This window comes from Mirounga angustirostris, unplaced genomic scaffold (assembly GCF_029215605.1).
Source record: "Mirounga angustirostris isolate CCGP_5_RB_7025 unplaced genomic scaffold, mMirAng1.0.hap1 SCAF_3, whole genome shotgun sequence".
Lineage (NCBI taxonomy): Eukaryota > Metazoa > Chordata > Mammalia > Carnivora > Phocidae > Mirounga > Mirounga angustirostris.
In genome coordinates this window covers 703892-723224 of record NW_026991711.1, presented here as the reverse complement: position 1 = coordinate 723224, position 19333 = coordinate 703892, and the positions used below count along the sequence as shown (strand labels likewise).

The window sequence follows — 19333 nt, the reverse complement described above, 5'->3', positions numbered from 1 at the left end:
GGGACTTACCAGGTGGGGGCACCCAGCTCCCAGAGGGGCAGCATGTCTGCCAAACCCACCGCCGCTCTGGCTTCCAGATACGAAAACACTGGGAACAAGGGTTCAACATCTAAATGCAAAACCTCTTAACCGGAGAGTCCGGGGACACGGATTAATCAAATCAGCCTGAAGTCTAGACGCATGTGAGCAGAGCGGGGACCTGCTCCAACATTGGGGCCACGGCAGGAGTGGGGGCATGTCCCTGAGGCCACGGGGCTGCCCGGCGCTGCCCAGCACGGTCTGGAGCCCCAGCCTCTAAGCCCATGTGCCCACGCAGAGCCGGTGCGGGGGGGACACACCATCTGCACGGGGGGGACCTGCCTGACCCCTGCTCGCACAATGTGAAGAAGCCGGGCCACCGTGGAGATGAACGATCCTGCAGGAGGGATCGGAAGCGACATTCTAAAGCAGACACGGGGCGGCAGAAGCAGGAACAACTGAGTTACATGAATCACGGTGCCCAAGAAAGTGCAGCGGCTAAAAAGACAGGGTCCAAAAAATGCCAAAAGGAAGGCCTGCAGGTGTGCACAAATGTTTCCGCATCGTACGCGAGAGGCCGCTTCTGGGGCCGCCCGAGGGGCCTGGGAGCGCGACTCTGGCTGAGGGTTTGGGAGCCTCCTGCTCTCCACAAACCACCATGTACGCACCGCACTTGAATTTCAGAAGCCGTGTGTGTGCATTACCTCTGTAATAAGGATGAAATCACAAGTATTAAATGTTTTAAAATTTGAGCAGGTGCGCTGTTCACCTCATCACGTTTATGGTCTTGTTTTCTTCAGCGCGTGCATTTCTCTGCAGTGAGATGGGAGGCAGTCTACTCCTTTCAGGAGTCCTGTGAACTTTTGCTGAAATGTTTTATCATCAACCTGTGAATAGACCCACTTCCTGACTCAAGGATGGATCGGATTCTCCTAAACTGCGGGTACGATGGAGACGGAGTGTCCTTGCGCCCGACCGGGCCCCTCCCCTGGGGCCTGCCTCCAGCCGCCAGGGTCGGCGGGACATGGCTCGGCCACGGTGAGCATGGCAGCTTACCTTCACGGTCCTCTGCTCCTGAAGGCTGTGCTGAGCACCGTCCCCGCCCCCCAAGCCTGGGCCGCCCAGCCCAGAGCCCCCCACGCGGCTTTCTGCCTCTTCCCACAGAAAAGCACCAGCAGCAGCAAAGGTTAGTTCAGTTACTCCAGGACTCTCCTTGCCAGCCGCCCCCGGATCTACCGCCCCCCGTCCTGAGAAGCGAGGGGGCGACCCCGCGGGCTCTGGGGGCCACCGGCCACGCTCAGAGGCCACCTTCCACGAAGAGAGCGGCCCCTGCCAAGCCGCCAGAGCTCCGTGTTAAACGTGAAACACCAATTGCTCTTTTATTCACACCAGATGCTACTTCAGAAAGACCGTGTCCGAGGTTATTTCTAGCAAGAGCGAGGGTTCTCTTCCTCAAGACTCGCAGACAGGGGCGCCCCGGCCACGGCGAGCAGCTGCGGGTCCCCAGCCACAAGGCTGGTGGAGCAGGTGGTGGAGGCCGAGGGCGGGCCTGGCAGGCCCGCGAGACGGCTGCAGACCACACCGAAGGAGAAGCGGGGACGCACGAGGACCCTTTATTTCCCAGTTTTCTCAGGCACTCTTTCCAAAGGGGCTGATTTTAAGATCTAGTGTGATTAAAAACGCCGGCTGGAAGTAGCGCGCTGTGGGCTGCCGGCGTCTGAGGCCAGGAGCGGCGGGGACGCGCGCTCGGTCCACGCACGGCGGGCGTGGTTAGTTTTGTTGGCGTGAGTGAGCGCGTAGCGTTAGTCGTGCGCGGAGTGAAATACACGATCGTCCCCGAGACTGTTTGTGCTCCCGTGTTTGGAGGCTCGGGGCCACAGACCCGGCGTGGGGCCAGTGATGCCTCCGGGCCACGTGAGGGCAGGACAAACATCCTCGCAGGACAGACAGTGCATTTCCTACGGCAGGTAGGGTTCTGACATCGGGGGAGGAGAGGGTTAAAATGTGATTATGGCCAGTGAGGCGTGGCGCACACACAGGAGGGCCGTGGGCCGCCAGAGCTGGACGCGGCTCCCCACGGAGGGGCGGTGGCGGGAGGGCTTTACTTCTCCTCCGTGGACAGGTGGTACAGAGCCTCGCCCAGGCGCGCCAGCTCCTCCTTGTGCTCCAGGTCCTGGTACAGGCCCGTGGGAACCGCGTCCAGGCCGTGCAGCAGCCCGAACAGGCAGCCCGCGATGGTCCCCGTGGCCCCGCTCTCGCCTGGAATGAAACGCACGTCCTTAGGGGCCCCAGGGTCGAGGCGGTCGGGCGTGGCCCGTCTCAGAGACCCTCGGGGCAGCCCCCGCCCAGGGCCCAACCCAGGGGACTTGCTGTCCCTCTCCCACCCTCCCTCCTTGCACACCCTGACACACATGTGTGCAGATGCCCAGGCCGTCCTGGGGGCCGGGCACTCGGGGAGCTCATGTCTGCGGGCGCTGGCGTCTCCACCACCTCAGCACCAGGGACCGAGGGGCCCGGATGCCCATGGAGACTCCATGCTCAGCTCGAGGTGGTGTTTGCCAGGACTCCCCTCATTTCACACCCACAGGGGAGAGCGGGCACCGGGAGGCGGGGAATCCCTCGTCCCAGCCGCCCCTGGAGGGCTTGAACCCGCAGCCGCCTGATGCAAAGGGCTACAGAGCCCTCTCCGGCTACAGAATCTGTACCAGCAGGATCCCCACTCTTAGCCCGGTGCCTTGAAGGAGAGGGACGCACACCCCGGTTCCCCCAGGTGCCCTTTTCTCATGACCCCGACTCCAACGGCCACTCGAGGTAGCACCACGCCCAGAGAAGGACAAACATTCCGGGGGCTCAGGAGGCCGGGCCCTTGGACATCCCGGGAGGGTGCTTTGGGGTGAGAAGGGGGTGCTGGTCGCCTGGAACCCAAGACCATTAAAGAAGGCAGTCTCACCTCCGTGACACATGGCCCGGTGGCAGAGCTCCGCCCAGCTGTCGCCTGCTCCTAGGAGAGCGTCGTAGGCGATCATGGGGGCATCGTGGCCCCGCCGGCCCCCTCGGCCTTCCGAGCTCCATTTTCGGTAAGCCTGCAGGAAGAGCCAGGGGTCAGGGTCATGCGAGACGTGAAGCCAATATTGGCTGGAGTGTGAGCTTCCTGGGTTCGTCCAGGGTGCCACTGGGCACCTACTCACTGTGCCGCACGGTCACTGGGGTGACCGTGCCCGGGAAAGATCCCCTTCTCGTGCTCCTACGGATGCAGGCATTCCAAAGACAAACAAACCTGACCACGTGTTGGAGTAGCCGCCAAGTCTGTGGTGACGGAGCCACGCGACCCGTGTCTGAGCGGAGCATGGGGCTAGCGGGCAAGGGTGGGCCAGGTGGTGGTGCTGAATGAAGCCTGGGGGTGCACCATGAGTGGAAAGGCTGGAGAGAGCCAGGAGCGGGCAGGGGCCGGAGTGCAGACTGGCCAGTCGCACCCCGGTGCCCTGGAGACAGAGTCAGCTTGGTTTGGGGCAACACCATCTGCAGGACCGCACACCAGGGCCTTCCTGCGTCCAGGGGAGGTCCCTGGGGGGCACTTAGAGGGGCGGTAGGGAGTACCCGAGGAGGAAGGGTGGGCCCTCCCCTCCCCTCCCCTCCCCTCCCCTCCCCTCCCCTCCCCTCCCCTCCCCTCCCTCTCCCTCTCCCTTTGCACCGTCTGGACACCTGGAATGCAGATGCTCTGGCTGGAGCTGGAGTGGCCAGCTTGGAGGACAGTGTGCCCTCAGAAGACAGAGGGCCCACACAGAATGTCCTCAGCTCCTCACCGCAAGGGACTTGCAACTCAGCTTTGGCATCCGTGGACATACGGGTAGTAAGTGTCTATCTTGGCTAAGCCACAGTGACTCAGGGTTTTCCCTTGTGCTACCAAACCCGATGCTGACCGTGTCAGCCAGTTAGGGGTCTTCTCAGCATGAGGACAAGGGCCTGCACAACCTTATTCGTCATGTACGACTTTAAGTCCTAGCCCCTAGAAAAAATGAAGTGGAATGGAACATCTTTAACAAGCGCATTTTCCCCAAACTTTTTAGCACGTACCATGCTTTAAATGAGAGAAAATGGAAAGATAAAGTTTTGTCTGCTTCACACATGCTTCCTCCAGGAAGGTTTCCACACCCGCCCCCGCGGCTGCTCTGGGTCCCTGGTTGCTGCCGGGGGAGCCCCAGGCCGGGCGCTAGACGTGGCAGGAACACGGCGGGAACCCCAGGCCGTGGGACCCCGACAAGTCCTGTCCCCAGCCCTCGGACCCGGCAAGACTCACCTTGTCCCTCGCCTCGGAGTCGTAGCAGTCAGGGAAGACAGCTTTGCTTCCCGTGTCGTCGCTGATCTTTCTCTCCTCCAAGTAAAACTGCCATTTGGCTTCAAAGTAAAACCAGTGCTCCTGGTATTCTAAACATAAAGAACGGGGTGGGCTGCACGCGCAGGGCGGGAGGTGGGGGCTGAGCCCCACCCGGCGACCGCTCTGCGGCTCGGTCATGCTTGTGTCTGCAGCTACTTTGGAACCAGAGTGAGGAAGGTGGAGACGGGGCCCAAAGCGACCCCAAACCTTGTTGACTCTATTCCGAACCCAAGGCCGGGACTGCAGTGCTTCCAAGAGCATCCCCTTGAAAATTCTGAGCCTGTATCCCTTCCCTGATGCAACGCAGCCTGGGAGGAGGCGTTTCCTTACTCCCGGCTGACCGCCCGGCGCGCAAGCCCAGAGGGGTTGAAAGGACCGTCCAAAACCACAGGGTGAAGGGGACGCTCGTGGCGGCAGCTACGCCAGCGCAGGTGTAGACACACGAGCCGCTGGGCGTCCCTCCGGCAGGCGGCTGGGCCGGCAGAACGTGGCAGGCTCCTCGCCAGCCCGACGGAAACTCCTGGCTCACGGTGCACAGCGCGGCAACTTACGCCAGAAACCCTCCTGGACAGCTTGAGAACATCCTCACGCAGCTCCCATCCCTCCCAGAGGGAGAGAGCCCTGTGGAGGGCTGGCCGCCCGAGGAGAAGCCGTGGGCTTCCTAGTCCTGCACCTGCTTCTCGCGTCTGGTCCGTCAGGCCACCACTCGCCCAACCGCAGCCGCACCGCAATCCCCTAGGACCTCTGCTGGACAAGCTGATGGATACCCCACTGGGGGCCAAGGAGGGTGTGTGTCATTTGACGGCGGGTTTGAGGTAACTGGGGACATTCCTGGGTGTAAATGTCACCAGTGGGCACAGATGCCCGTCTGGCCTTCGTGGCAGCAGACTTCGGGTCAGGCCGTCCATAAGGTGCAGGAGCAGTGCAGACGTCAGTGTGGGTGTCCCTCGCCCGTCTCCGGGGAATGGGCTACTTAAGGACCATCTGGAAAACCAAACCTAAGCATGCACCCCTCTCGTCTCTCCAGCTGCCGTCAGACAGCAGGAGGCCTGGGGTCGGATTGCAGCAGCTCACACTGTGCCGGGTCTCCTGGCTACTGGGGTCCCCTGGGCAGGTGTCGTCCTCCGCCAGGGGTGCCCCGGCCCCCTTGGTGGGGTCAGCCCTCGGTTTCAGTGTGGGGTGAACCGTCTGGGAGCCCTGTGTGTCCAAATCTGCCCCGAGGCTGAATCAGAGCAACCCGTTCAAGTGCGACAGGAAGGGGGGCCGGGCTCACCTGCCAGGTGCCGGATGGTCTTCTTACAGTATTCCTCAGCCAGCGGGATCGTCCGCATCATGTCCCTGCCCCACTGCTCCAGAGGCTTCCCTTGTGCAGCGTATGATGCAAACAGGGCCGTGCACAGGGACCCGAGGAAGCCTGCAGGGCGGGGGGCAGAACAACACAACGATGGCATCTGGGCTCGCGTCCTGGGCCGTTGCCCTGTGCACGCTGGCCTTCTGTTTCCTGCACAAAGGGGTGCCATGACCCCTTGCAAGGGCCGTCGTGGGGACAGATGGTTCTCAGCACAGAGGAGCGCCGCCAGGCCAGCCCAAGACGCACGGAGACCACAGCCACGCAGGAAAGGGCATGGCCATCTCCAGAGATGCTCTCAGTGGCTCGCTGGCCACTCTGGGAGGCATTGCCATGGGCTGGGAGTGAGGGTCCCGTTCTCAGACCCACTACCATGCTGACCACCTGCCATCACCCCGCCCCCTCTGGGTATCCAGCATCTAGGACGCGCACACGGTAACACGACCATGACGCTTGCAGCCAGCCGTATCTGGAACACTGGACAGGAGCCGACATGCCTTCCCTGGCGTTGCCCGCATGCCACCAAACCCTCAGTGTTTCATCAAATCTTTCATTAGAAACAAATTATATGAGGGGCGCCTGGGTGGCTCAGTCATTAAGCATCTGCCTTTGGCTCAGGTCATGGTCCCAGGGTCCTGGGATCGAGCCCCACGTCAGGCTCCCTGCTCAGTGGGAAGCCTGCTTCTCCCTCTCCCTCTCCCCCTGCTCGTGCTCTCTCTCTGTTGAAAAAATAAATAAAATCTTAAAAAAAAAAAGTGGCCTTGAAAGAAGGAACAGTGGACGTCGGGCTCCCTGCTCAGTGGGAAGCCTGCTTCTCCCTCTCCCTCTCCCTCTCCCCTGCTCGTGCTCTCTCTCTCTCTCTCTCTCTCTGTTGAAAAAATAAATAAAATCTTTAAAAAAAAAAAAAGTGGCCTTGAAAGAAGGAACAGTGGCTGGGCAGCAGCGAGCAGTCTGTGGACCTGCAGGGGCTGGGGAGGGCACGCCACTTGCCTTGCCAGGATTCAAGGTGGTTACAGGTGTGGGAGTTCCAAGTCCTTCTTTCTTAAACTTAGGCGCTGCCTGCCCTTCTAGGTCATGACTCACGGTCAGCTGGGGCCCCACCTGCCTTCCCTCCGTGTGCTGGACATGCGGTGGGGAACCCCGGGGTGCAGCTGCCGAAGCACCAGCCAAGAGGCCCGTTGTTCTACCCACTCTCTCCTCGTGCTCAGGGAGACCCAGCTCCCAGCGCCTCCATCCAGGTGGGCAAACAGAGGCACGGGTGGTGAAGGGGTGCCGCTCACGAGGCCCGTGAGTGTTGGTCTGGCTCAGGCCCCACCCGGGGGCAGCACTTGGCAGCAGATGGTGCCCAACGCTTGTGACATAAATGTGCATGCCCAGGACGTCAACCCAAAGCCCAGCTTCCCTCAGACAACTGGGGCTGCTCTTTCTTCCTGGCGCAAACGGCCCTGCACCTGCTGGGGATTCTCCCCTCCAGCATCGCCACGCTCCATGCCAGGCCTGCTTTTAGGTCGAAAACAGAGCGTAAGCAGACCTGAAGACGGAGAAGGCCAAGTCCGCCGACAGGCAAACGGACCACACGGTGGGTAGGGCTTCCGCGGGCGCCACACAGGAAGCGTCACCTGTGGGGTGGTTGTGGGTCATCCTGCCACACTCGACGCTCACTTCCACGAGTGTCTCCAGGCGCTCGGGCTTCCAGTACCGCATGCCGATGCACATGGCTTTGGTGGCGGCTCCATACCCCGAGCCTACACGGAACACAGAATGCCCAGTTTCAGACGAGTGCTCCAATAACCCCCTCCGGCAACCGAACTTTCACATGTAACCCGAACACGTATGGAATGCTTATCACAGTGTCATTTACGTGAGTGAAAACAAGCAGACGACCCAAATGCCCGACAAGGAGCACAGAGTAAGCAACTTGCAGAGCTCCCGTATGTTGGAACGTTATTCCGGCATTGAACCCAGAATTTCTGATGGCTTGGGCAAGTGCTCTTAACATGCTCTCCAGGGAAAACGTGGTGCACAGAGCTGCAGACAGCAGGCTTTAAGCTGGACACATTTGCTCTCTGGGAAGGGAGTTCAGCTGAGCTGTAAATGCGCGGGTTTCAGGGCCCCGGGTGTGACAGGGTCCCGCTGTGACGCGGGGCGATGTGCGGCACCAGCTCCCCGGTAAAGATGGTGGACCTGGCCGCCAGTCGCTCCAAAGATCTTCTCGTGCCCTCCTGCCCTCCCACCCACCACAGACCCGGGGCCACAGGTCCGTATGCATTTCCTAGAGTTGCATGTGTGTGGCATCACGCAGAAGATGGTTTCTTTTGCCTGGCATCTTTCACCCAGGGTGACCACTCGGACACATCCGAGCCGTCCTGCGGCATAGCTGACCCCTTCTCCAGCTGGGTGGACTCTGCGTGCGGAGCGGCTGCCACTCTGCCCTCCCACCTGCTGACACCTGCCCTCCCACCGGCTGACACCTGCTGACACCTGGCCTCCCACCTGCTGACACCTGGCCTCCCACCTGCTGACACGTGGCCTCCCACCTGCTGACACCTGCCCTCCCACCTGCTAATACCTGCCAACACCTGCTGATGCCTAGGCTGTTTCCATTGGTGGACGACCTGTGAACACTCCTAACCAAATCTTTGTACGGACACACGCTTTCTTTTCTCGCGGGCAGACTCCTCGGACTGGACCGTTTAGCTCACCCGACGGATGAGAGGAGGAGCTGCCAAACAGGCTTCCAAAAGTGGTTGTTGTGTTCTATGTCCCACCGGCAGCTCCTCTTCGCCCCTGATGCTCTTCACGGTCAGTCTTTCCACAACAGCATACGTGGTGGTGTCTCGTTTCCTAAGAATAATCGTGCTGAGCATATTTTCATGTGCTTGTTGGCCACTCCTGTCTCTTCCTGGGGGAATTGCTCCCTTAATATTTCTCTCGTTTCTGTTTTGGGTTGTTTGTTTTCTTATTAAGTTTTAAGAGTTCTGAGTATTTATCAGATGTGTGCTTTGCAAGTATTTTCTCCCAATCTGTGATTTGCTGTTTTATTCTTTCAACCGTCTTCTGGAGAGCAGGATGAATTTGGGGAGCATGTGTCCCCTTCAGTTCCCTGGGAGAGTTGTGTGCAACTGGTTCTCTTTCTTCTGTAGCTGTTTGGTAGAATTTTCCAGTGAGGCCGTCTGAGCCTGGGGTTTTCTTTGTAGTTTCTCTCAGATATAGTGCTATTTAGATGATCTACTTCCTCTCGAGTAACCTTTGGCAGTTTGTGTCCTTCGAGGAACTTGTCCATTTCATCTAAGTTGTTAAATTTATTGGAACGAATTTTTAATAATATTCCCTTATTTCCTGTCAAATGATCTTCTAGCGGAGATCGCCTCTCCGCTGGACGCTGGCACTTTGGGTCCCCTTTTGTCCTGACTGGTCTGGCTCTAGGTTCGTCAACTTCTTCATCTTCTTAAAGAACCAGCATTTGATTTTGTCAATTTTCTCTGTCTTTTTGTTGTTGTTGTTGTTGTTTTGTGGCACTGATTTCCACTTGGATCTGAAGGGTTTAATTTGCCCTTTATTCTCCAGTCTCTCAATGTGAATATTGAGGCCTTAATATTGATTCTCTGCCCACAATCATGGGTTTGTCTATTTCTCTTGCAGTTCTATCGGCTTCAGCCTCCTACATTGTACAGCTTGGTTGTTAGTACACGAATGCTTGGGTTGGCTGTGTCTTCCTGGTGAACAGGTGTGTTGTCATGATGAAATTGCCTTCTTGGGGCGCCTGGGTGGCTCAGCTGTTTAGCGTCTGCCTTCGGCTCGGGTCGTGATCCCGGGGTCCGGGGATCGAGCCCCACGTCGGGCTCCCTGCTCGGCGGGGAGCCTGCCTCTCCCTCCCCCACTCCCCCTGCTTGTGTTCCCTCTCTCGCTGTCTCTCTCTGTCAAAAAATAAATAAAAATCTTAAAAAAAAAAAAAAAGAAAGAAATTGCCTTCTTTTCCCCGGCAGTGGTCTTTGCTCCAAAACTTGCTTTTTGTGATATTAACAGAGCAAGCTTTCCTCCAACTGGTGTTCGCATGGTGAACCCTTCCTCCGACTAACCTACCTGTGCCTTCATATGTAAAGTGCATTTCCCATGAGCAGCCTAGAGCTGGGACTTGCTTCTTCCTCCCACCTGAGCCCCTGCCATTTATTTGGAGTCATTAGACCATTTACATTAGATGTGATCACTGATGTGATCAGGGTCAAGTCTGTCGTCCTGTTTTTGCTTCCTTTTCTCTCTTGTCTGCCTATTTTGGGTCGAATATTCCTGAGCAGTGAGATGAGATGCCCACCATGTGGGGGCAACGCCCGCCACCACAAGGAGGAGCCCTCAGGCCTCGGCCCTCTTCTCTGGTCTCTGGTCTCTGCGAGAGGAGGACGCAACACAGGGACGCAGGGTTGACGCTTCCCTCCCTGGAAAGAGAAGACACGCAGGAAAACCTGCATTGGTAGCATGCTCTGCTCTCCCGTGGCGGCGCGTCCTGAAGCCGAGGTGGGGCTCGTGCCGCAGCAGAGGCCCGTTCTCTCCCTGCGGGGCAGCCACTCCTGCGGCGTTGGTTAGGGCTGTGTGACGCTCAGCAGTTCAGGGAAGGTCATGCATACCTGGAATAGCGGAAGTGTTCCCCTGATGAGGTGGAAGAGTCCAAGGCCAAGGGACAACCTTGCACCTGGTCTCCCCAGACGGGAGCGTTCCAGGCTGGGACTCGGGTCACTTGCGGCGGCTTCCCTGGCAAATACTTCTAAAAGATTCCACTTTCTCTTTCGTTTGCTTATTAGTTACAACTGTCTTGTGATGTTAATAGTTGCTGTGGGGCTGAGTACCCCGCCTGTAACTTACCACAGCCCCCTCACGCCTCGGACAAGCACCGTGGGGCCGCTCACCTCCACCCTCCCCAGCCGGCCTCCGCCACGCTGCGTCCGACACCTGCTCACGAGCACTTTATAAACCCGCGGTACACGACCAGTTTTGAAGTCGAAGATCCTTTGAAGAGATTTCAGTAGTAAGTTACAAATTCTTCCCTATTTAGCCATGTGATTACGATTTCCATCGAAGTTCTTCTCCTGTGGATTCCATTCTGTGCTCGGTTCCTTCTGCCCGAATGACGGCCGTCCCTTAACCTTCCTCACAGTGTGACTGCTGGTGATGAAGCCCTTTAGCTTCTGTTTGCCTGGAAAGGGCTATGTGGCCATTGCTTCTGTAGGACTCTGTTCTGGGAGAACTCCAGGTGAGTGTTTGGTGCCCACATGACCTGCTTCTCACAAGAGACCCACACCCTCCTCCCTGGGCTGTCAGCACACAGCGCGGTTTTCTCCTTATTATTAGTTTGGAGAAATTTGAATGCCATGTGCCATAGTGTAGTGTTCCCCATGTTTCTGTGCTTGGAAGTTACTGAGTTTCTTCAATCTGTGGGTTTACAGTTTTCATCAAATTTGGAGAGATTTTGGCCACTATTTCTTTTTTTTTCCCTTTTTGGGGGGTTTTATTAAAATTCAAGTTAGCTAACATATAGTGTATTATTGGTTTCAGAGGTAGAGTTCAGGGATTCATCTGTTGCATAGAACACCCAGTGCTCATTGCATCATGTGCCGTCCCTCATGCTCATCCCCAGTTACCCCCTCCCCTCACCCCCCTCCCCTCCAGCAACCCTCAGTCTGTTTCTTAGAGTTAAGAGTCTCTTATGGTTTGTCTCCCTCTCTGATTTCATCTTATTTTATTTTTTCTTCCCTTTCCCTTTGTTCATCTTTTTTTTTTCTTAAATTCCACATATCAGTGAGATCATATGATAATTTTCTTTCCCTGATTTATTTCCCTTAGCATAATACCCTCCAGTTCCATCCACATCGTTGCAAATGGCAAGATTTCATTCCTTTTGATGGCTGCATAGTATTCCATTGTATATATACACCACATCTTCTTTATCCATTCATCTGTCGATGGACATCTTGGCTCTTTCCACAGTTTGGCTATTGTGGACATTGCTGCTATAAACATCGGGGTGCACGTAACCTCTCGGATCACTACATCTGTATCTTTGGGGTAAATACCCAGTAGTGCAATTGCTGGATCGTATGGTAGCTCTATTTTCAACTTTTTGAGGAACCTCCATACAGTTTTCCAGAGTGGCTGCACCAGCTTGCATTCCCACCAACAGTGTAGGAGGGTTCCCTTTCTCCGCATCCCCGCCAACATCTGTCATTTCCTGACTTGTTAGTTTTAGCCATTCTGACTGGTGTGAGGTGGTATCTCATTGAGGTTTTGATTTGGATTTCCCTGATGCCGAGCGATGTTGAGCACTTTTTTGTGTGTCTGTTGGCCGTCTGGATGTCTTCTTTGCAGAAATGTCTGTTCGTGTCTTCTGAGATTTTGGCCACCATTTCTTCAAATCATTTTGTTGCCCTCCGCTCTGTGTGGAGCCCTGTCACAGGCACGTGAGGTTGCTGTAAGTTGCCTATGGCTCACTGGTGCTCTTCTCATACTTTTGGACTCTTTTTCCTTTGTGCCCCCTTCTGGGTTGTTTCTATTGCCGTGCCTTCAGACTCACCAGGTTTTTCTTCTGAAATGCCTAATCTGCTGTTAATCTCAGCCAATGCATTTAGAAAGTCAGACATTGTAGTGTTTTTTCTGGAAATGTGATTTAGGTTCTTTTTATACATCCATGTCCTTACTTAACTTTTCAACCTATGGAATACATACTATTTTATACCTGTTTGATAACTCTAACCTCTGCATCAGGTTTAATTGGTTTCGATTGAGTTTTCTCCTCAATATAGATTATATTTTCCTGCTTCTTTCATGCCAAGTAACATGATTGGATGCCATCCTCAGTATAAACCCAGACAGGGGTCCAACCTCAGTATAAACCCCAAGGGGGGTCCATCCTCAGTATAAACCCCAAGGGGGGTCCATCCTCAGTATAAACCCCAAAGGGGGGTCCATCCTCAGTAGAAACCCCAAGGGGGGTCCATCCTCAGTAGAAACCCAGACAGGGTTCCATCCTCAGTAGAAACCCCAAGGGGGGGTTCATCCTCAGTATAAACCCAGACAGGGGTCCATCCTCAGGATAAACCCCAAGGGGGTTTCCTCCTCAGTATAAACCCCAAAGGGAGGTCCATCCTCAGTATAAACCCAGACAGGGGTCCATCCTCAGTATAAACCCCAAGGGGGTTTCCTCCTCAGTATAAACCCCAAGGGGAGGTCCATCCTCAGTATAAACCCCAAGGGGGGGTCCATCCTCAGTGTAAACCCAGACAGGGGTCCATCCTCAGTATAAACCCCAAGGGGGTTTCCTCCTCAGTATAAACCCCAAAGGGAGGTCCATCCTCAGTATAAACCCAGACAGGGGTCCATCCTCAGTATAAACCCCAAGGGGGTTTCCTCCTCAGTATAAACTCCAAGGGGAGGTCCATCCTCATTATAAACCCAGACAGGGGTCCATCCTCAGTATAAACCCCAAGGGGGTCCATCCTCAGTATAAACCCCAAGGGGGGGTCCATCCTCAGTATAAACCCAGACAGGGGTCCATCCTCAGTATAAACCCCAAGGGGGTCCATCCTCAGTATAAACCCCAAGGGGGGGTCCATCCTCAGTAGAAACCCCAAGGGGCAAGTTCATCCTCTATAAACCTAGAGGGGTAGGTCTAGGACCCAGGAGCAGGTGCTACGGAGGCAGAGACTTTGACTGCGTATGTCACCTCTAAACACATCCTAGAGACAAACCTTTATGTTGCTAGTATATGTTTTCCTGACTTTTTGGCAAAATACAAACTTAAAGGGAAAGCAGTCCAAAGTATTCCTTAAGATGAACCCAGGGTTGGTGTCGAGCAGACAGCTGGGCGGCACGCTGCGGCCCAAAGGGGCCCCAGCCCGTCCCTCTCTGCTGCGCAAACCTGCAGTGCTGCTGGTTAGTGGACGACACACAGGTTAGTGTCCAGGCGGCTGTCCAGCACGCACTTTGCGGGGGCAAGAAAGCATTCCCTGACCCTTCTCGTTGAAAGGTGTGTGCCAGGCGAGGAGGTAGTTATCCGGCTTCAGCTGCGAGCAGCCTTCCAGGGTAGCTGGGTCTGCCCAATGTTCCGGAAGCTTCTCAAGGACTTCCACGTAGCGTCTCACCATCTCCCGGTACAGGTCGTCCAGGCACCAGTAGTCTGGGGAGGAAAGAGGAGGACGGGGTCAGACCGAGCAGGAAGCCCCCGGGGTGGCAGGAAGCTCCGTGTCCCCACGTGGGTAGAAGAGGAGAAAGCTTCTGGCGACCTACCTCCCAAAGTCCTGGCTCCCTAGAGACGTGCAGCATGCACACAGTTCACTCTAGATTGTACTTAGAATTCAGATATTACAGTTTGTGATTGTGCTTTTCATTCTGGTTACACAGGAGAATCTAGACAAAACCCACAGTCCTCATCTCCTGCCAACAGTTCTATCCACATGAGGACAAACCGGCCTGAGATCTGCCTCTTCCTTGGGGTTTCACAAGCCCGTGTCTCCACACAGGGAGCTGAACCCCTGCACTTCCATCTGCCTTCTCCCTCCTGTGAAGCAGCCATTGCAGACCCAGTTTGTCCCAAACCGCACCCAGTGCAGGACACCACTTCCGGGGCCAGGATCTGATCCTGGGGACAAGCGTGGTCTCAAGTCCCTCGAGGCTCAGGGACGTGGAGGGCAGAGGAGCTAAGGCACTGTCCACCTGCTGTCTGGGGGGCACTGCCCCTAGATGGTTGCAGGCGCCCCCCCCAACACCGCCAGTCTTGTCGTGTTGGGGTTACAGGTAAGGCTCAGTGGGTTATGCCACTTGCCCGAGGCCAGAGATGATGGTAAACGGAGTTCGGGTGCAAGGCCTGAGCATTGCTGTCATCAAGTAAATGTGCAGTGTGGTGGATGGAGGCCACAAAGTCCAAATGTGGGGTCCCATTTGCCTTGTTCCATCAGAGAGTAGGGCCAGGTGGTGGAGGGGCCACTGTGCTGGGCCAGCTGGGCAGGTGGAGGGCGCCAATGTGACTTTCATAGCCACCAGCAAACTCATTCTGTACCCAAACTGCATTTCAGGCCTTTGGGCTGGCCTCAGGAGCCGGGACTGCCCTCTTTTGTGTGGGGCGCATACCCCAACTTTTGGGGGGTGTGTGAGAGGGGAGGACGGAAGGAGGGAGCCCCCTCTCGGCCACCCCAGGGCTGGACTCCCACGTCGGGGTGAGGGAGACAGGTGCACTCGCCAAGTCTCTCCCTGCTTGGGACTGGAGCCGCAGTTCCTGCCACCATCAGGGCCGGTGGGCCCTCGGGCCCTGAAGCTCTGGAAGCAGGACTCGGTCCTCAGTCCTTCTGTCCCCAGCTCCACATGGCGGGCATCCTGTGGGACGCACCATGCGTGGCCCGGGTCTGAGTGGGGATGGAGAGTGTGTGGCCCACCCAGGGGCGGGAGGAGTGGGCTTGGCGGGGCTCGCAGCCGCGGGGGTCGTCCTGACCCTGGGGAACCAGCACCTCCCTTACAAGCGTCTGTCTTAGCTCGATCCGGGTTAGCAAGCCTGGCCTTTCCAGAGTCCCTCTAATAATTCATTTTGTTCTGGAATCACATCCTTCTCAAAGAAAAAAAAAAAAAACCTCCTTAAAAACAAAATGGCAACAGTCTTCTGTTTGTTTCAGGTTAAAATTCAAACTAGAAGTGGATTTTCCAAAGCTGCAATGTCGCGGACCCCTTGTCAGAGTTTCTCCACTTTGTGACATGGCTTTCCAGCCCATTCTTCTCCGCCTTCCCACCCAATCTCCTCAGAGACATGTCTCCCAACCAATGTCACCATAAAGAAAAGGCACACTACCCTTATCAACTTGCTTTGTAGTAAAAATGTCAACTTTTCAAAATGCTGTTACCATCAGGGAGCCAGTGATGGAGGAAGAGAGAGGGTGAGTCTGGACAGGCTTGGTCTGCTCACATGTGGGCCAGGCCCACGTTCCTCTGCAGGTAGGACATGCCCATGGCACCTGCCGTGGTCCCCAGTGGGCTCACGCCCCCACTCCTCCTGTGTGGCCACGGCAGATGGAGCTGCTGACCCTCAGACCAGGACACTTAGAAAGACAGGCATTAACTACATTGCCATGAGCCATCTTCCCTTAATAATTGATTGCGTGTGGGGCGCCTGGGTGGCTCAGTTGGTTGGGCGACTGCCATCGGCTCGGGTCATGATCCTGGAGTCCCGGGATCAAGTCCCACATCGGGATCCCTGCTCAGCAGGGAGTCTGCTTCTCCCTCTGACCCTCCTCCCTCTCATGCTGTCTCTAATTCTCTCTCGCAAATAAATAAAATCTTAAAAATAAAAAAAAAAATAATTGATTGCGTGCACGCACTGCCCCACTTAATCTCACTTAACCCTGTGACGAAGGCATCAACATCCCGAAGGGCAGGAGGGAAAGCAAGCTCACGAGTTTTAGGGCCAGGGAGCGCCAGGCCCCAGGGCCTCCCCATCCTTGGGTGACGGGCACAGGGCCACACACACACCAGCCTGTGGTGTGTGCAGTGGGCACGCGGGGCACCCTGTGGAGACTGGATTGCCCACTGGCCTATGGGGTACAGGACACCACTTCCGGGGCCAGGATCTGATCTCATCCAATTCTGCATGTGCCAGAGACACGGCCCAAAGTAGGAGGTCACGCGGGCTGTCCACGACCCGGCATCTCCCTCACAACGGCAGGACCCCACGCCCTCACAGCACGGAACAGGGGGCCGCACTTAAAAATACCAACCCACTTGATGGAAGTCTGCGGGTCTTTGGGAAAAGTGGTGAAGAACCACCGTCCGTCAGGATCCTCGAGGTCCCTGTGCGGCCACTGACGGCAGGCGGTTGGGACGGCGCTGAGGAGCTGGTGTGTTGGAAGCGAGTTATCTTGTCCTGTCCCTGCTCATGCCGTGGCTGTGGGGCATCGTGCCAGCTACCCGACCCCTCTCTGTGCGTGCCTGTGTCTGGACGGGCTGTAATAACGATGTCAACCCTCAGGGTGATGTGAGGGTCAGACGAGGACACAGGCAGGGTCAGAGCAACCAGGGCTGGTGGTCCCCGCAAATGGGGCTCAGAGGCCCCTTTATAGGCTACAATTTGCTACTTTTTAATAAAAATTTTACTTATTTGACAGAGAGACACAGCGAGAGAGGGAACACAAGCAGGGGGAGCGGGAGAGGGAGAAGCAGGCCTCCCGCCGAGCAGCGAGCCCGATGCGGGGCTCCATCCCAGGACCCTGGGATCATGACCTGAGCCGAAGGCAGACGCTTAACGACTGAACCACCCAGCTGCCCCAACAATTTGCTATTTATTGAAAAAAGATCCAGCTGTTTGACAACTACATTTAAATAAAATTTCAACTTAGATTTTTAGTGACTTGGAAAAAAATATGCCTGCTGAGCTCCTGGAGGCTCATAGTCAGGGGCGGTCTTCACCAGCGTCCCCTCAAGGCTGGCGGGCCAGACGGTGCTGAGGGCACAGCGGCCCCCCCCGCCCACGGCCAGAGGCAGGGGGCACGTGTCTGCTTGGAAACAAGGCCCCAAACACCCCTGTCCTCCCACATTTCACATTGGGGCAGATTCTGTTCTATTTCTGTCAGGAGGGCTTAATCTAATCTCAGAGAGCAGGTCCTGGTCGGCTGGCGACTGCAGACACGCCGTGGACTCTGCCCTCACCAAAGAGACGAGCGCAGGACATGGGGGACCGAGCACACGTGCCCGGCCACAGACACCGTGGAGGAAGCAAGGACCAGCTGCGTGCAGCCCAACACGCAGGGCTCTGCTCTGGGAGACACGCACGCCGGCAGGGTCTTGGGGCCGGCGGGCGGGCGTCCCTGCTTCGGTTAGCCTGAGAACACGAGAAACTGGAAATACTCGGATGTCACGGTTGTGTAGACTCAGAGAGGCGCCCCACCACTCAATGCACCATGACGCTATCTTATCTGTGTGCCCCAGCCCTCGCCCGGGTTATTTTGGAACGGCCGCGGCGCGGCCAGCATTCCTGCAGGATGAGCACAGAGCTAAGCTGAGTGAGCTCACGGCGCGGGCCCGAGGCCGGGCCTCATTGCCTCATGATCACCCCAGGCGTTCACTTTGCAGCTGCCCACTGATAGCACGCACAGGCTGGTAGCCTGAACCTTGTGGGAAAGCCGCGCTTATCTGTAAGTCGTGCAAACACACGGTCCTGCCGTCCACCTGCTCCCTCCCCGCCCCCGTCCCCCCAGATTCACCGCATCTCCCCAGGACGCGCTCTGTTTAAGCAGATATCTGAATCCTATTTTGGGAGATGGCGTTTTGACTCAAATTCATTGGGATTTAGAAGTAATCCCCAAACAATATTATCTTAATGGGTCCAAATTTCAAACGGGCTTATTATTTCCTATTCTTTTGAAAAAAAAAATCGGAGGGCTTACTGTCTGCCGTGAAAGGTGGAACGCTCTCCCCAAACAGATTCACTCTGGAGACACGTTTACAGACAGGAACCAAGAGTCACGATTTCGGAGGCTGACGGCAGACAGGCAGTGACACGACCCGTAGGGGCCGCGCGAAGGGGCGCTGGTGCGGGGGGCGGGGGGGGGCCGGCGGGGGGGGGGGGGCTCACCTGTGGTCAGGGCCCCGGCCGTCGTCAGGTGCATGATGGTGTTGTCGCTCACGGGCCACGTCTCTGGGGAGAGGAGCAGGTGGTCCAGGCCCCCGCTTGTCTGCGGCCCCTCCTGGACCTTCCTGCCCAAGGCACTGCTGTCCTTGTGGGCGTTTCTGTGCCCAAGCGCGTCCCCCACGGCCCCCAGCAGCATGGCAGCCTTGAACTTCTCCATGGCGAGGCCGTTCCTCTGGCCCTTGGCTTCGCAGCAGCGGCCTTCAGTGCGTCCCACCGACCTCTGCCGTGCTCATCGTGCCGCTCTCAGGAGCTCCGGAACGGCCGGCACGCCCGGCACGCCTCGTCTGTCTCCGCCGGCAGGCAGCACCAATGAGAACCTCCCTGGCCCCCTTTGCTCCCGCGCCGGCTGAGGAGCCACGTGGACGGCGTCCCTCCCTCCCGCGTCAGCTCAGGCACCAGCTCGGAGCCGACGAGCCGGGGGCTTAGTCAGCGTCCCCAACAGCTGCGGCCGCCTCCCCGCAGAGGCGCGACCTCTAAGCACTGAGCCCTTGCCAGCGTTCTGAAGACGCGCGCACATTCCTGAAGCTTCAGGGTGGAGTCCACACGGCCGAGCCGCAGGCAGGCCCGGGCTCCGTCCGACCGGCTGCCCCCCTCCCAGTCACCTGCTCCTGTGCCCTCTGCCCCGACAGCTCGGTCTTCTCTCGCATTTCAAGTAAATGGAATGTAGATTCTGTGGCCTTCGTGCCCGACTTCTCTCTCAGCAGAACGTTTTCATTCATTCCATGCACGGTTTTACTTTTTGGAAAACCTTTTTGATTACACACTGCCTGGAAGAAAACCTAGGAAATGCACGGGGCCAAGGAGAGGAGCGGCTCTAGCTTCCGTGCGGTGTGGGGCTCGCTCCCCGTCCATGCAGCGGGAGTGGGCTCTCCTGGGGCCGGGCTCTGGACCGCAGGCTGCACGCAGACATCCCCAGATCCGCGCAGAGGAGGCCGGG

At 56.9% G+C, this 19333-nt stretch overlaps 1 protein-coding gene across 1 annotated transcript; it reads right to left on the bottom strand.

The window, feature by feature from the left end:
* Positions 1-1371: 1371 nt before the first annotated feature.
* On the bottom strand, positions 1372-18760 carry ADPRHL1 (ADP-ribosylhydrolase like 1). The gene is made up of 7 exons (XM_045869754.3): positions 18340-18760; positions 13741-13905; positions 7361-7486; positions 5667-5807; positions 4316-4443; positions 2969-3101; positions 1372-2277 (listed from the first exon to the last, which is right to left on the bottom strand). Exons 1-7 carry the CDS (start codon positions 18551-18553, stop codon positions 2120-2122), a joined length of 1065 nt encoding a protein of 354 aa, XP_045725710.1. The 5' UTR covers positions 18554-18760; the 3' UTR covers positions 1372-2119.
* Between the last annotated feature and the right edge of the window lie 573 nt (positions 18761-19333).

Excerpts from the sequence above, each read along its gene's own strand:
- ADPRHL1 (XM_045869754.3), bottom strand. The coding sequence starts at position 18,553 with ATGGAGAAGTTCAAGGCTGCCATGCTGCTGGGGGCCGTGGGGGACGCG. Across the intron at positions 4,444-5,666 it reads GACCATCCGGCACCTGGCAG|AATACCAGGAGCACTGGTTT; the intron begins GTGAGCCCGGCC and ends CTTTATGTTTAG. Across the intron at positions 3,102-4,315 it reads ACTCCGAGGCGAGGGACAAG|GCTTACCGAAAATGGAGCTC; the intron begins GTGAGTCTTGCC and ends CTCTTCCTGCAG.